The 14,261-nt window shown below is 37.6% G+C and overlaps 1 protein-coding gene across 8 annotated transcripts in view; it reads left to right on the top strand.

Moving 5' to 3' along the window:
* Positions 1-14,261, top strand: part of RPGRIP1L (RPGRIP1 like) — a 125,363-nt gene that overhangs the window by 91,593 nt on the left and 19,509 nt on the right. For 7 of the 8 annotated variants that reach the window (XM_078358133.1, XM_078358129.1, XM_008985874.5 and 4 more), the window contains 2 exons: positions 271-404; positions 3,327-6,282. In XM_078358133.1, the coding sequence (XP_078214259.1) occupies positions 271-404; positions 3,327-3,439 (247 nt within the window). In that variant the 3' untranslated portion in view covers positions 3,440-6,282. Of the gene's footprint in view, positions 1-270; positions 405-3,326; positions 6,283-7,705; positions 7,751-8,748; positions 8,863-14,261 lie in introns of those variants that run through there. The other variant, XR_004737482.3, reaches the window with a different exon arrangement.

The following is a 14,261-nucleotide window of genomic DNA, read 5'->3' as shown; positions in this document are numbered from 1 at the left end:
TCTCTTTGCCTAGTAATTTTCTCAGATTGTAGAGATAAATGGTAATCAGTGCTTAGAAAGTGTATTACTGTTCATTTGAAAGTTGGGTGTTTTATAACAATTCTAATAGTTCATGTAATAACTTATCTAACCTAATGTACCTTTCTTTTTATTGGCATAATTGGAAACTTCAAGATGGTATATCTAGTGATAACACCCCATTTGGGAGTTTTGTTTTGTGGTGATTTCTTCTCACTTCACGGCGACTTTCTCTGATCTCTGCCTTCCCAGCATTCGCTTCACCGTGGTCAGTGACCCTCCAGAGGACGAGCAGGACCTGGAGTGTGAGGACATTGGCGTGGCTCACGTCCATCTCGCCGACATATTTCAGGAAGGGAGGGACCTCATTGAGCAAAACATCGATGGTATGGGTGAAAGTGTTGCTCAATTTGTGCAACCAACAATTGCTGAACTCCAAACTCTTTATTAAAACATTCTTTTTGCTGGCTGCAAGGGCACTGATTCACACATTACTTGAACCCTTTACAACTCAAGTTGATGCCTTGGTGAAGCCGAAACATCTTCCTACATTCTTCTCCTGCCCTCCCCACTGCCTTCCACTGAATCAACAGAAATTGTAAAGTAATTAATTTAGCTTCACAAGGAATTATGCATTTTTTAGTATTGAGTAAAGGTGTGAAAAAAGTTGGCCACTGGATTTGTTTTTTCGCTGAGACAGTTTTGCTCTGTCACCCAAGTTGGAGGGCAGTCTTAGCTCACTGCAGCCTTGACTTCCTAGGCTCAAGCAATTCTCCCACCTCAGTTCTCCCAACTAGCTGGGACTACAGGCATGCATCACCATACCTGGCTAATTTTTTTGATATTTTTTGTAGCGATAGGGTTTCACCATGTTACCCAGGCTGGTCTCAAACTCCTGAGCTCAAGTGATCACCCATCTCAGCCTCCCAAAATCCCAGGACTACAAGCATGAGCCACCATGCCTGGCCAGGTGTTTTTCTAATGTTGTTTATGGAAGCCACATTTCAGCTAGGACTTAACCTTAAGCATGTTATTCTGTTGATATTTATGGAAGCCTTATTTCCACTAAGGTTCGTAACCTTAAGCATGTTATTCTGTGCAATCCTGACAGTGTCTTTCTCAAGGCTTCTCTTTAATTCAGTGTTGCAATCTAGTGATACAGTCACGGTAAGGAAGTGGTTTTGATTCCTCATTTCCCACCAGGATTTTGTGAGAGGTATGACGTTTGATCTGTTCCTGACAAAATGTGCTGTCCTGGATTTTCACCTCGCTAGTTGTGATTCCCAACAATGCTTAATTTCTGTTCCCGATTCTTCTAGATTTAGAACATGCAAAATTGTTTTCTTTATCAGACTTTTAAAAATCATAATCAGGGATGGCCTAGGCTTTGGGTATTAAATAGATAAGTAAGGCTGATTCCTAGCCTCATTTGTTAAGTTAGCAGAGCCATCTCTGGAAAAATGTGCATGGCTTGTTTATGTATTCACTTGTGCATTCAACAAACACTAAAGTGATCACCTCTTATGTGCCAGGCATTCCTCTTATGCTGTAGTTCATCCCTGGTTCCTTATCCAGCTGCTTGTCCTAGGTACGTGTCAAGTGCTCAAAAGTCAAAATTAGACCAAATAACCAAATTAGAACCTTTTTCTAGGAAATATAAACTATACATTTCTAACTACATGGCAGTTGGTCACAGCTTGGCACAGAGGAAAAGATGAGCAGATTAAAATATCAACCTGAACCCTATTAAAGACTACCAGGACCAAGAAAATCTGACAAATAATGACCAAATTATCTCAGCTTTTTATTCTCGGTAATTTTTCCAGACAATTGTTTAGCAACCCATCTTCTTCTGTGAGCCCACATATGACCCACTGATCTGACATGGTTCATTACTGTGGCCATGTTTTGGGAAGGAGTCAAAAGATTAGGCATAGGCGAGGCTAGGATTTTAATGCTTTGTTCTATGTCAAGTATAGAAGTGAGAAGTCCCAGAGCAGAGATGACAACTCCTGGGAATGAGCTGGGGACCACTTGTGCCATTTTGATTTCCCTGATGCTCAGTTTCTGCACCTAAGTCTTTGTGTATCAAGTTTTAGGGTTTTCTAACAAATTTTCTTGGAATTAAAAAAAATACATATATTAAAGTTTAAGGAAAACCACAAGGAATTATAAACTGTAAACTAGGCCAGGTGCAGTAGCTCACATCTCTAATCCCAGCACTTTGGGAGACCAAGGCAGGTAGACTGCTTGAACTCAGGAGTTTAAAACCAACCTAGGCAACATGGCAAAACCCCATCTCTACAAAAAAATATAAAAGTTAGCCAGGTATGATGGCACCCAGCTGTAGTCCCAGCTGCTCAGGAGGCCGAGGTGGGTGCTTGGCTTGACCCTTAGAGGGAGAGGTTACCGTGAGCCAATATATCATTGCACTCCAGCCTGGGCAACCGAGCCAGACCCCGTCTCAAAAAAAAAAAAAAAAAAAAGGAAACTATATAAAGACTCATAAGTGATAAGTACTATCAAACCTACAAAGTCCAGATTTCTGGCCTTGAGTCACTAGTAATTATCATTATCCACAGAGGGATGGAGTCAGGTATTGAATCGGCATCCCATCTGGCTTCCACCACTGAGCTCAGAGAATGCCCGTGGCTCCAGTCAAATCGCCTACCTTTGGGGCTGGGTGAAGTGGCTCAGGCATCTAATCCTAACACTCTGGTAAGCCACGGTGGGAGGATCACTTGATCTCAAGAGTCTACCTTTGGAACACCACTGAAAGTAGTGGCCCCTCTTCCAAGAAAATCTCACAAACTCAAACCCACAGACCATAAGATTCTTGGGTCTGCCATTTTAATCTTTTCTAATTTCACGTAAAATCTATTTTAAATGGAATATTTTCCTGAGAAAAAGAAGTAATTCAAACTATGATCATGTAACATCTGTACAAGCAGTTTCCATTCTGAAACACCATAGATTGTCATAAATTCCCTTTAGACATTTCTTACTAGCTTAAAAATTCAGATTGTGTGTGAAGGTCATTATCCTAGAGGCTTTCACTAGGTAAACTTCACAATTAGCTCATTAGTTTTAGCTCCACGAGCAGTATGTACAGGTCCATGCAGAATGTCTCAAATGTGCATCTCCACACACACGTGACAAGGTTTATTCTTTGGATACCCAAGATGCCAGTGAACTTTGGCCTTTTGTAGAACTATTTTCGTCTTTTCAACTACTGTTTCTCTCTGCAAGCCTTTCCAAAGAAAAATCTGTTGAACAATATTAACACTTTCCTGCTCTTTTCTCCCTAGTTTTTGATGCACGAGCAGATGGTAAAGGTATTGGCAAGCTCAGGGTAACAGTCGAAGCTCTCCATGCCCTCCGGTCTGTCTACGAGCAATACAGAGATGACTTGGAGACTTGAAAGCAACTGCTCCAGAGGCATCTCCTAATCCTGAGTAAATACTCACATGAAAGCTCCTACATGAGATTTTTATAATTACTCTGGTGTATATAATCTTTAATTCATGGGAAGCTGGGAGCGGGGATACCAGGGTTTGAAGTGTTTGAGTTTTGTATACTTTTTCATTTGTTTATTTCTATACCCTCCTTCCCATGACTGCCACCCCTCAGGACTCAAGTTCTCCATAATGGACAGTACCTTCTTAATAATTTATACCTACATGATAGCATGAGAAAGTCTATTTGCATTTTCAACATTTTCTTAGGAAGAACTGAAATGCAATTCCCATCTTTATTTTTAATAAGCAAAAGCATAAATCTTAGACAACCTATGAAAAAGAAATACTTTTATGTTATCCCTAATCGTCCCACTAAACGGAATGCCTATGATTAGCCTCATTAAGAGTTTTATACTGTGAAGATTTTATTAGAAGCAATATATGAAAATTACTTGGATTAATGTGTTAATCTTCCTCTTTAAAATGCTAATATCCATTTTATGCACATTAAAGCTCAGTATGCATTTTCTTTGATGCATGCAGTTTCTATCAATTAAATATAAAGAATGAGACTTAGCACCAACTTATTCAATGACTGCAAATTTTTTGTTTTTCTTTCTTGTAAGTTCATTCTATTTGTATGATTTGCATGTATTTGTAATGGTGATATGGGATCCAGGGATGTGTATAAATAAAAAGGAAATAGGTATATGGATAGATGTGAAATTTACATGTTGAAAACTTAGCATATGACATAGAAATAAATTATCAAAAGTATAGCTCAAATTCTGATATGCTTAGTTAGACCTGAAAGGAGTATCTTTTTATCATTTTTTAAATTTACATCAAGCCAGTACAGTGCTGGGGTGTATCTGGGTAACCAGATCCTCAAAAAGCAGCTCCGAAAGTTAATTTTCTAGCTTTTACCCAATCTCACTGAAGGATTTAATTGATATTTTTAATGGAGCTGTGAATCAATGCTGCAAAGGAATTGTCTCTAGAGGTCTGGGATATAATGCATTTCATTTTTTAATTTACTTTTTTATTTGTCATTTTCTTCAAAGGATTTTTATAGGCTGTGGGTTTCACTGTTTGCAAACAGGCTATGTTCCTTCTTAAGCATATGTAAAGTATTCAGGGAGATAAGTAATTTATTAAAATCTACCTAATTTGCCGTGATATATTAAATCTCTGCTTCAGTGATCACAGACCATTTCATTTAGAGAATTAGGCATTCCCTCTTTGTGTGATTAAAGCTCTGGAAAATGAGTTCTTTGCTCCTATTTGTGAACATTCAAAGCCTGCTAATGGCAAGAAGATGGAATAGATTATGAGACAATTCATTACAGTTCCATAGAAAAAAAAAAGCAGCTATAATGCAAAAATGCAAGTATGAATATCTGCATATAGTTTGAACCATCTGTGCTCTAATGGCTTCAATAATGACTCTCGTCTTTAGGAGGCTTTGAAATGACATCCGTACAATATTAATTTGTTGATGTACATTGTGGGACCAGTAGAGTATGATCTGACCACAGAAATCTATAAATTCTGTCTATACCACTGGGCCTCCCTGTCCTGGGGCCTGCCATCTCCGAGAATAATCTTGCTCTCATCAAACTCTGCAAATCTTCATAACAACTCATTCCTCTGGAACCTTCTAGAGACCACAAACATCTGCAGACTAAACCTCTCCAATCCTAGTAAACAACCACATGTTTGTTGTCACTTCAGCTGGCTTGAGCTCATTTTTTTGGCCCCTCTTTCTAGCTTTCTTTGGCTTTATGCAGTTACAGTGTCATTAAGGCCCATAATATTCCCTGCAGTAATTTAAAACAGCCAGATTATACCCTGGGATTAACTGAGTGGTTTTTGAGACATTTATTGTGGTATTCTCCCAGAAGGTTTGTATTATTGTTGTAAAATGTTACATCCCAAACTAAATAACCCTTCTGCAGGGAGAAGAACCAGATTTCACTGACTTCTTAGGATATTTAAGTGGAAAGGAAAAGTTTTTCTTAGAAAACTTCTGGGATCCAGTCACCTGTACGGAATGCATAGCTCAGACAAGATTAGAGAAACAGCCATGTTTCTGTCACACTGTTTACGGTAACATTAAAGATTTCTAGTTTTAAAATATTCAGCTTCAAACTATTGCAAATTTTCACAGCACTCATTTTCATAGCTAATTGCTGTTGACACATTGTGAAATGACAAGGTAGTATTGAACGCTGTCGTGTGGATACTTCAGTTGGGTTTCATAATCTGAGGATTTTGTTTGTTCTATCTTGTGGTAACTAGAGTTCATTGAAAAGCTTACCACCTTTTGGGTTAAAGAGCAGTGGTTTTCTCTTGGTGAGCCAAACTGGATCCATTGAGAAGGGCTTGGCGTCAGGGGCCACCAGCAGAGGCCTTGCCACACAGAGAGCAGCGTAAGGTGTTCTGGTGTGAACTTACAACTCTTAGTGCAACTGGACCAGTGCACTCAGTACTTTTTTGGGCTGTAATGCTTTTAGTTTGGAAATATAAATAGAGATGTGATGTGGTATGTGGTAGAGTGTATTTTACATGTTTTTTTGCCTACTGTAGTAGAAATGTCAAATTCCCAGCCACTGTCAGGAGAAGCGGTTGACAAAAATAAGTTTTATGGTTTCCAGTGTGGTTTATGTGAAGAACATTTCTCTTCACTCTCAGTTTCAACATGTTTTCTAAATTATCATGGTTTACTGCGATTTAACTTAAATTAGTTTTTTTTAAGAATAAATAGAGAATATGTTTAATCAAATAAAGAAAGGCCACATTGAAATTCTGCTGTTCCTGCCATTCATTTGTTACCACAAAACACAAATAATTTCTATGTGTTATGAAGAAGTGTGGGCTGAGAAGTGGTCATGTGATTTGAGAGGTTTTGCGTGCACTCATGTTCCCACAACAAAACATAAATTATTTTAGTAATCTGACATCAAGAGCTGTGAAAATGAAAACCAGTTCTTACACATGTTCTAACAAGAATCTGATTAACATTTTTGTGGATATGGAAAATATTTTTTTTTTTAGCCAAACTGGCACTATTGCTGAATGTAGAATGATTTCCTTATGCACTAGATAGAAAAATGTGAATCATGTCTGTGAACAAATATGAGAATAAAATGTCATCTTTGTGTAGGACAAAACAACCAGAGGAGAGCTTTGGGGATAAAAAATTATCGAGTGATTGACAATATCAAGATGATAATTTATCCCCAACTATGAGAGTACATTTTAATAAGTCACTCATGCCTGAAGGCCTCTGACTACCTTAACAAAGAAAAACTAAACCTGTGATTGATTAGAGATTGGGCAACATGCCTAATTAAATCCATGAATGGGAGCAAACACAGATTTACATCCCCTTTGTTCAGAACAAAAACAACCTCCAGGTCAACCAGAAAGCTAGAAAATATCAAAGCAAGAGAAGCAAGTGTTTGAAAAACTAAAAATATAGAATTAGAAAACATCTCCTCATCCTAATCTCTTTTATCTTACAAGATAGAATTTTCACTTCCATTTCAAATGCCACCATTCCAGTCTGGACTGCACCTTCCAGTCTGACCATCTGGAAAAGTGGGCCCATGTTACTGGTATTGTTGATACCTTTTGTTCTTACTCTTTTATTTTTCATATGACATTCACTGATACATCAAGCTGGGTTTTTCCTTCAGGCTTTTGGAAGTGCAATCTGGTTCTCTCAGACTTCGATCATGACCTCTTTTCTGAGCAGATGCCGTTTGACTTTTCTGCTTTTTGCCTCTTCTCACTCTATTGAGATTCACCTTTTTCATTCCTAGAACAGCATTACCTCTCTCTTCACTGTGCACCATTTGTTTTCTTTTTAAATAAAATTTAACATCTTGATTTTTATATTCCTACTATCTAATTTGTTCAAATCTATATTCAGCTGAACACCTCATCTCATCTGTCTTTTCTCCTACTTATTTTTAGCTAGACACAGCACATTTTTTTCCTTCCTCTTTGCTGTTTTTTTCCTTTCTCTTCACTGTTTCTTTTCTTGGTGAGACAGCCACTTCTTGAGATACCAGCATCTGTGACAGCTCCAGTGGCCTTCCCAAAACGTTGCTGTGTGTTAAGATTTGTCTTAATTTAACATGACAGGGGCACTCTTAGCCATTATGAAACTGAGGAAACAGCAAGCTAATTTTTGTATCTTTGCTTCTTGTACCTTTTTACAGTGAAGTAACAGAGGCTGGAACTCAGAAAGCTCTCAGAAATCACTGGTAAGGAGCTGAAGCATAAGGAAGTTTTTTAAAAATTTAAGGAAATATGTCATTAAAATCCAGCTTGATTAGGTGCAAATGATGTTTTGTCATAGTTACACATGTCATCATTAATGACAATGAAAATAAGAGAAATCTTTTACTTATTTTTAAATTTTGTTCATCAGGTTGGTAGGGAAAAAAGAGAAATCTTAAAGGAAAATGTAAAGACTGTACCTACAACCTAGAGATTGGGAAGACTTTTCTGATAAAGGGAGGAAATATAGCTATAAAGCAAAGACGTATTGACTATGTAAACATTAAGGCAGGGTAACCATTTTCATATCAGACAAACTAGAGCTCAAGGTCAAAAAAAAGAGACAAAGAAGGATATTTTATGCTGTTAGAGGGAAGAACAAGTTAAACATATATGAATGTAAACTTATATACACCAAACAGTATAGCCTCAAAATACATGAAGCAACAACTGACAATCTGGAAAAATACTGTGGCTACATCCCCTTTAGTAATAGCTTTTAACTGTCAGTGACAGATCCAAAACTTAGGAGAAAGTCTGGATTTGCTTAACATGATTGCTAAAACGAATATGCAATGCACATGGAATATTGAAAGAAAAAATCAACTATGTATTCAGCCACAAAGGAAGTCTCAATTTCCAAAGACTTGAAATCTTTCTCTTTCTCTTTATATATATATACATATATATATCTTTTATATGTATAGATAGATATCTATATTTACAGATATCTATGTATCATATAGATATATATATATACACACATAGAGACAGAAAAAAAATTTCAGATCTCTGGAAATATATATATAGAGAGAGAAATATATATATATTTAAGCAAAATGCAACAAAATTAGAAATTAATAGCAAAAGGATAGCTAAAACAATCCTACCTCAAAGTTAAAAATGTTTGTGTTTTATATTTTTAGTTGACAAAAATTGTATATATTTATGGATGTATTATTACTATTCTGGGTCCTAATAGGATGAGAAACAAACCTCTCCTACAACATAATGAGAAGACAAAATTCTACAACAGTTATGTGTAAGTGGGAGGAATGTACATCAGCTCAGAAGCCCTCACCAGATGGGGAGCAAGGTAAGGATTGAGCTTAAGAGGAGAGTGTGGCAGAATTCTAGTGATGGCAGAACGCAAATAATATCAACTAAGGTTCCCACAGAAGGAGAAGGGCCACTCTGAGTGGGGAAGTACTGAGAACTGATCTGAGGGCTGGTGGACCAAAGCATTAGCGACTGGGAAAGTAAAAGGAAGGGGTTTGAAACATAGATTAGGACCAGAGGTGGCAGCTTTGGAAAGGTACTTCTGGAAGAGAAGGGGGCCATTTTAGAAGGGGAAGGTATCTCTTGGAGACACGGGAGTGAAATGAAAGAAGGAACCACCCAGTGGGACCCAGTGCAACAAGATAATACTATTGAGTGGTATCAATATCAGTAAAAGGCCATTTATTAAGAAAATTGCCCTAGCCAGAGCAATCAGACAAGAGACAGAATGAAGGGTAACCAAATTGGTCAAGAGGAAGTCAAACTGTTACTGTTTGTTGATGATATGATTGTATGCTTAGAAAACCCTAAAATCTCCTCCAAAAAGCTTCTAGAATTGGTAAATGAATTCAGCAAAGTTTTAGAATATAAAATTAATGTACACAAATCAGTAGCTCTGCTACACACCAACAGCAACCAAGCTGAGAATCAAATCAAGAACTCAGTTCCTTTTACAATAGCTGCAAAAAATATAAAATACTTAGGAGTATCTAAGGATGTGAAAGACTTCTTCAAGGAAAACTACATAACACTGCTGAAACAGATCATAGACAACACAAAGTAACAGAACACATCCCGTGCTCAAGGATGGATAGAATCAATATTGTCAAAATGACCATACTGATAAAAGCAGTCTAAAAATTCAATGCAGTTCCCATCAAAATATCACCATCATTCTTCACAGAACTAGAAAAAAAATCCTAAAATTCATATGGAATCGAAAAAGAGCCCACGTAGCCAAAGGAAGACTAAGCAAAAAGAATAAATATGGAGGCATCACATTACCTGACTTCAAACTATGCTGTAAGGCCATAGTCACCAAAATAGCATGGTACTTGTATAAAAATAGGCACATAGACCAGTGGAAGAGGGTAGAGAACCAGACATCAAGCCCAATACTTAACAGCTGACTGACCTTCAACAAAGCAAACAAAAACCCTATTCAACAAATGATGCTGGGATCATTGGCAAACCACATATAGAAGAATTAAACTGGACTCTCAACTTCCACTTCATACAAAAAATCAACTCAAGATGGATCAAAGACTTTAAGACCTGAAACCATAAAGATTCTATAAAATGATAACATTGGAAAAACCCTTCTAGACCTTGGCTTAGACAAAGACTTTATGACCAAGAACCCAAAAGCAAATGCAACAAAAACAAAGATAAATAGGTGAGACTTAATTAAACTATAGAGCTTTTTTTTTCTGTATAATTCCATTTATATGAAGCTAAGTTCAGGCACAATAATAGAAATCAGAACACTCGTTACCACTGAAGAGTGTTTACACAGATATGTGTATACAAACGTAAAAATCGTCCGGGTGCGGTGGCTCAAGCCTGTAATCCCAGCACTTTGAGAGGCTGAGGCGGGTGGATCACGAGGTCAACAGATCGAGACCATCCTGGTCAACATGGTGAAACCACGTCTCTACTAAAAAAAAAAAAAAAAAAAAATACAAAAAATTAGCTGGGCATGGTGGCGCGTGCCTGTAATCCCAGCTACTCAGGAGGCTGAGGCAGGAGAATTGCCTCAACACAGGAGGCAGAGGTTGCGGTGAGCCGAGATCACGCCATTGCACTCCAGCCTGGGTAACAAGAGTGAAACTCTGTCTCAAAAAAAAAAAAAAAAATGTAAAAATCACGCAGTAAACCTGATTTGTGCACTTTATGGTATATGAATTATATATATATATATATATATATATATGATAGAATTATATATATATATATATCTGATATAATTATATATATAATTGCACTTTGGATTCTGGGGTACATGTACAGAACATGCAGGATTGTTGCATAGGTACCTACATGGCAGTGTGGTTTGCTGCCTCTATCGCCTTGTCACCTATACCTGGAATTTTTCCCCATGTTATCCCTCCCCAACTCCCCACCACCCGCTGTCCCTCCTCTATTTGCCCCCAACAAACCCCAGTGTGTGACGCTGCCCTCCCTGTGTCCATGTGTTCTCATTGTTCAACACCTACCTTTGAGTGAGAACATGTGATGGTTGATTTTCTGTTCTTCTGTCAGTTTGCTGAGAATGATGGTTTCCAGATTCATCCATGTCTCTACAAAGGACACAAACTCATCGTTTTTTATGGCTGCATAGTATTCCACGGTGCATATGTGCCACATTTTCCTTGTCCATTCTATCATCGATGGGCATTTGGATTGTTTCCAGTTCTTTGCTATTGTAAACAGTGCTGCAATGAACATTCATGTGCATGTGTCTTTATAATAAACGATTTATAATCCTTTGGATATATACCCAGTAATGGGATGGCTAAGTCAAATGGAATTTCTATTTCTAGGTACTTGAGGAAGTGCCACACTGTTTTCCACAATGGTTGAACTAATTTACACTCCCAACAACAGTGTAAAAGTGTTCATATTTCTCCACATCCTCTCCAGCATCTGTTGTCCCCAGATTTTTTTAATGATCACCATATTCACTGGAGTGAGATGTTATCTCAGTGTAGTTTTGATTTGCATTTCTCTAATGACCAGTGATGATGAGCATGTTTTCATATGTTTGTTGGCATCATTTATGTCTTCTTTTGAAAAGTGTCTGTTCATATCCTTCCCCCACTTTTGAATGGGGTTGTTTGTTTTTTTCTTGTAAATCTGTTTTAGTTCTTTGTAGATTCTGGATATTAGCCCTTTGTCAGATGGGCAGATTGCAAAAAGTTTTTCCCATTCTGTTGGTTGTTGATTCACTCTAATGATTGTTTCTTTTGCTGTACAGAAGCCCTGGAATTTAATTAGATCCCATTTGTCTATTTTGGCTTTTGTTTCCAATGCTATTGTTGTTTTAGTTATGAAGCCCTTGCTTATGCCTATGTCCTGAATGGTTTTGCCTAGGTTTTCTTCTAGGGTCTTTATGGTGTTAGGTCTTATGTTTAAGTCTTTAATCCATCTGGAGTTAATTTTAGTGTAAGGTGTCAGGAAGGGGTCCAGTTTCTGCTTTCCGCACATGGCTAGCCAGTTTTCCCAACACCATTTATTAAACAGGGAATCCTTTCCCCATTGCTTGTTTTTGTCAGGTTTGTCAAAGATCAGATGGTTGTAGATGTGTGGCATTGCCTCTGAGGCCTCTGTTTTGTTCCATTGGTCTATATCTCTTTTTTTGGCAACAGTACCATGCTGTTTTGATTACTGTAGTCTTGTAGTATAGTTTGAAGTCAGGTAGCATGATGCCTCCAGCTTTGTTCTTTTTGCTTAGAATTGTCTTGGCTTTGTGGGCTCTCTTTTGGTTCCATATGAAGTTTATGGTGGTTTTTTCCAGTTATGTGAAGAAGGTCATAGGTAGCTTGATGGAGATAGCATTGAATCTATTAATTACTTTGGGCAGTATGGCCATTTTCACAATGTTGATTCTTCCTAACCATGAGCATAGAATGTTTTTCCATCTGTTTGTGTCCTCTCTTATTTTCTTGAGCAGTGGTTTGTAGTTCTCCTTGAAGAGGTCCTTTACATCCTTTGTTAGTTTTATTCCTAGGTATTGTATTCTCTTTGTAGCAATTATGAATTGCAGTTCATTCTTGATTTGGCTCTCTTTAAGTCTGTTATTGGTGTATAGGAATGCTTGTGATTTCTGCACATTGATTTTGTATCCTGAGACTTTGCTGAAGTTGCTTATCAGTTTCAGGAGATTTTGGGCTGAGACAGTGGGGTCTTTAAATGTACAATCATGTCATCTGCAAATAGAGACAATTTGACTTCCTCCTTTCCTAATTGAATGCACTTTCTTTTTCTTGCCTGATGGCTCTGGCTAGAACTTCCAATACTATATTGAATAGGAGTGCTGAGAGAGGGCATCCTTGTCTGGTGCCAGATTTCAAAGGGAATGCTTCCAGTTTTTGCCCATTCAGTATGATATTGTCTGTGGGTTTGTCATAAATAGGTTCTATTATTTTGAGATATGTTCCGTCTATACCTAGTTTATTGAGGGTTTTTAGCATAAAGGACTGTTGAATTTTGTCAAAAGGCCTTCTCTGCATCTATTGAGATAATCATGTGGTTTTTGCTTTGGTTCTGTATATGGTGGATTACATTTATAGACTTGGGTATGTTGAACTAGCCTTGCATCCCCAAGATGAAGCCTACTTGATCGTGATGGGTAAGCTTTTTGATGTGCTGTTGCAGTCTGTTTGCCAGTATTTTATTGAAGATTTTTGCATCTATGTTCATCATGGATATTGGCCTGAAGTTTTCTTTTTTTGTTGAGTCTCTGCCAGGTTTTGGTGTCAGGGTAATGTTGGTCTCATAAAATGATTTGGGAGGGATTCCCTCATTTTGGATTGTTTGAAATAGTTTCAGAAGGAGTGGTACCAGCTCCTCTTTGTATGTCTGGTAGAATTCATCTGTGAACCCAATTGGAACCGGGGTATATTTTTGTTGGAAGGCTATTAATTGCTGCCTCAACTTCAGCCCTTGTTATTGGTCTATTCGGGGTTTCAGCTTCTTCCTAGTTTAGACTTGGGAGGGTGCAAGTGTCCAGGAATTTATCCGTTTCTTCCAGGTTTACTGTTTTATGTGCATAGAGTTGTTCATAGTCATCTCTGATGGTAGTTTGTATTTCTCTGGAATCAGTGGTGATATCCCCTTTATCATTTTTATTGCATCTATTTCATTCTTCTTTCTTTTCTTGTTTATTAATCGGGCTAGCAGTCTATTTTGTTGACCTTTTCAAAAAACCAGTTCCTGGATTTACTGATTTTTTGAAGGTTTTTTTGTGTCTCTGTCTCCTTCAGTTCTGCTCTGATCTTAGTTATTTCTTGTCTTCTGCTAGCTTTTGAGGGTTTTTTTTATTTTGCTCCTCTATCTCTTTCAATTTTGATGATAGGGTGTCAATTTTAGATCTTTCCTTGCTTCTTCTGTGGGCATTTATTGCTATAAATTTTCCTCTAGACACTACTTTAAATGTGTACCAGAGATTCTGGTACGTTGTGTCTTCTTTCTTGTTGGTTTCAGAGAACATCTTTATTTCTGCCTTCATTTCATTGTTTATCCAGTCAACATTCAAGAGCCAGTTGTTCAGTTTTCATGATGTTGTGTGGTTCTGAGTAAGTTTCTGAATCCTGAGTTCTAATTTGATTGCACTGTGGTCTGAGAGACTGTTATGATTTCCATTCTTTTGCATTTGCTGAGGAGTGATTTATTTCCAATTCTGTGGTCAATTTTAGAGTAGGTGTGATATGGTGC

This window comes from Callithrix jacchus, chromosome 20 (assembly GCF_049354715.1).
Source record: "Callithrix jacchus isolate 240 chromosome 20, calJac240_pri, whole genome shotgun sequence".
Classification (NCBI taxonomy): Eukaryota; Metazoa; Chordata; class Mammalia; order Primates; family Cebidae; genus Callithrix; species Callithrix jacchus.
Note: the sequence above shows the minus strand (reverse complement) of the source record. Positions and strands in the feature narration are given on the sequence as shown.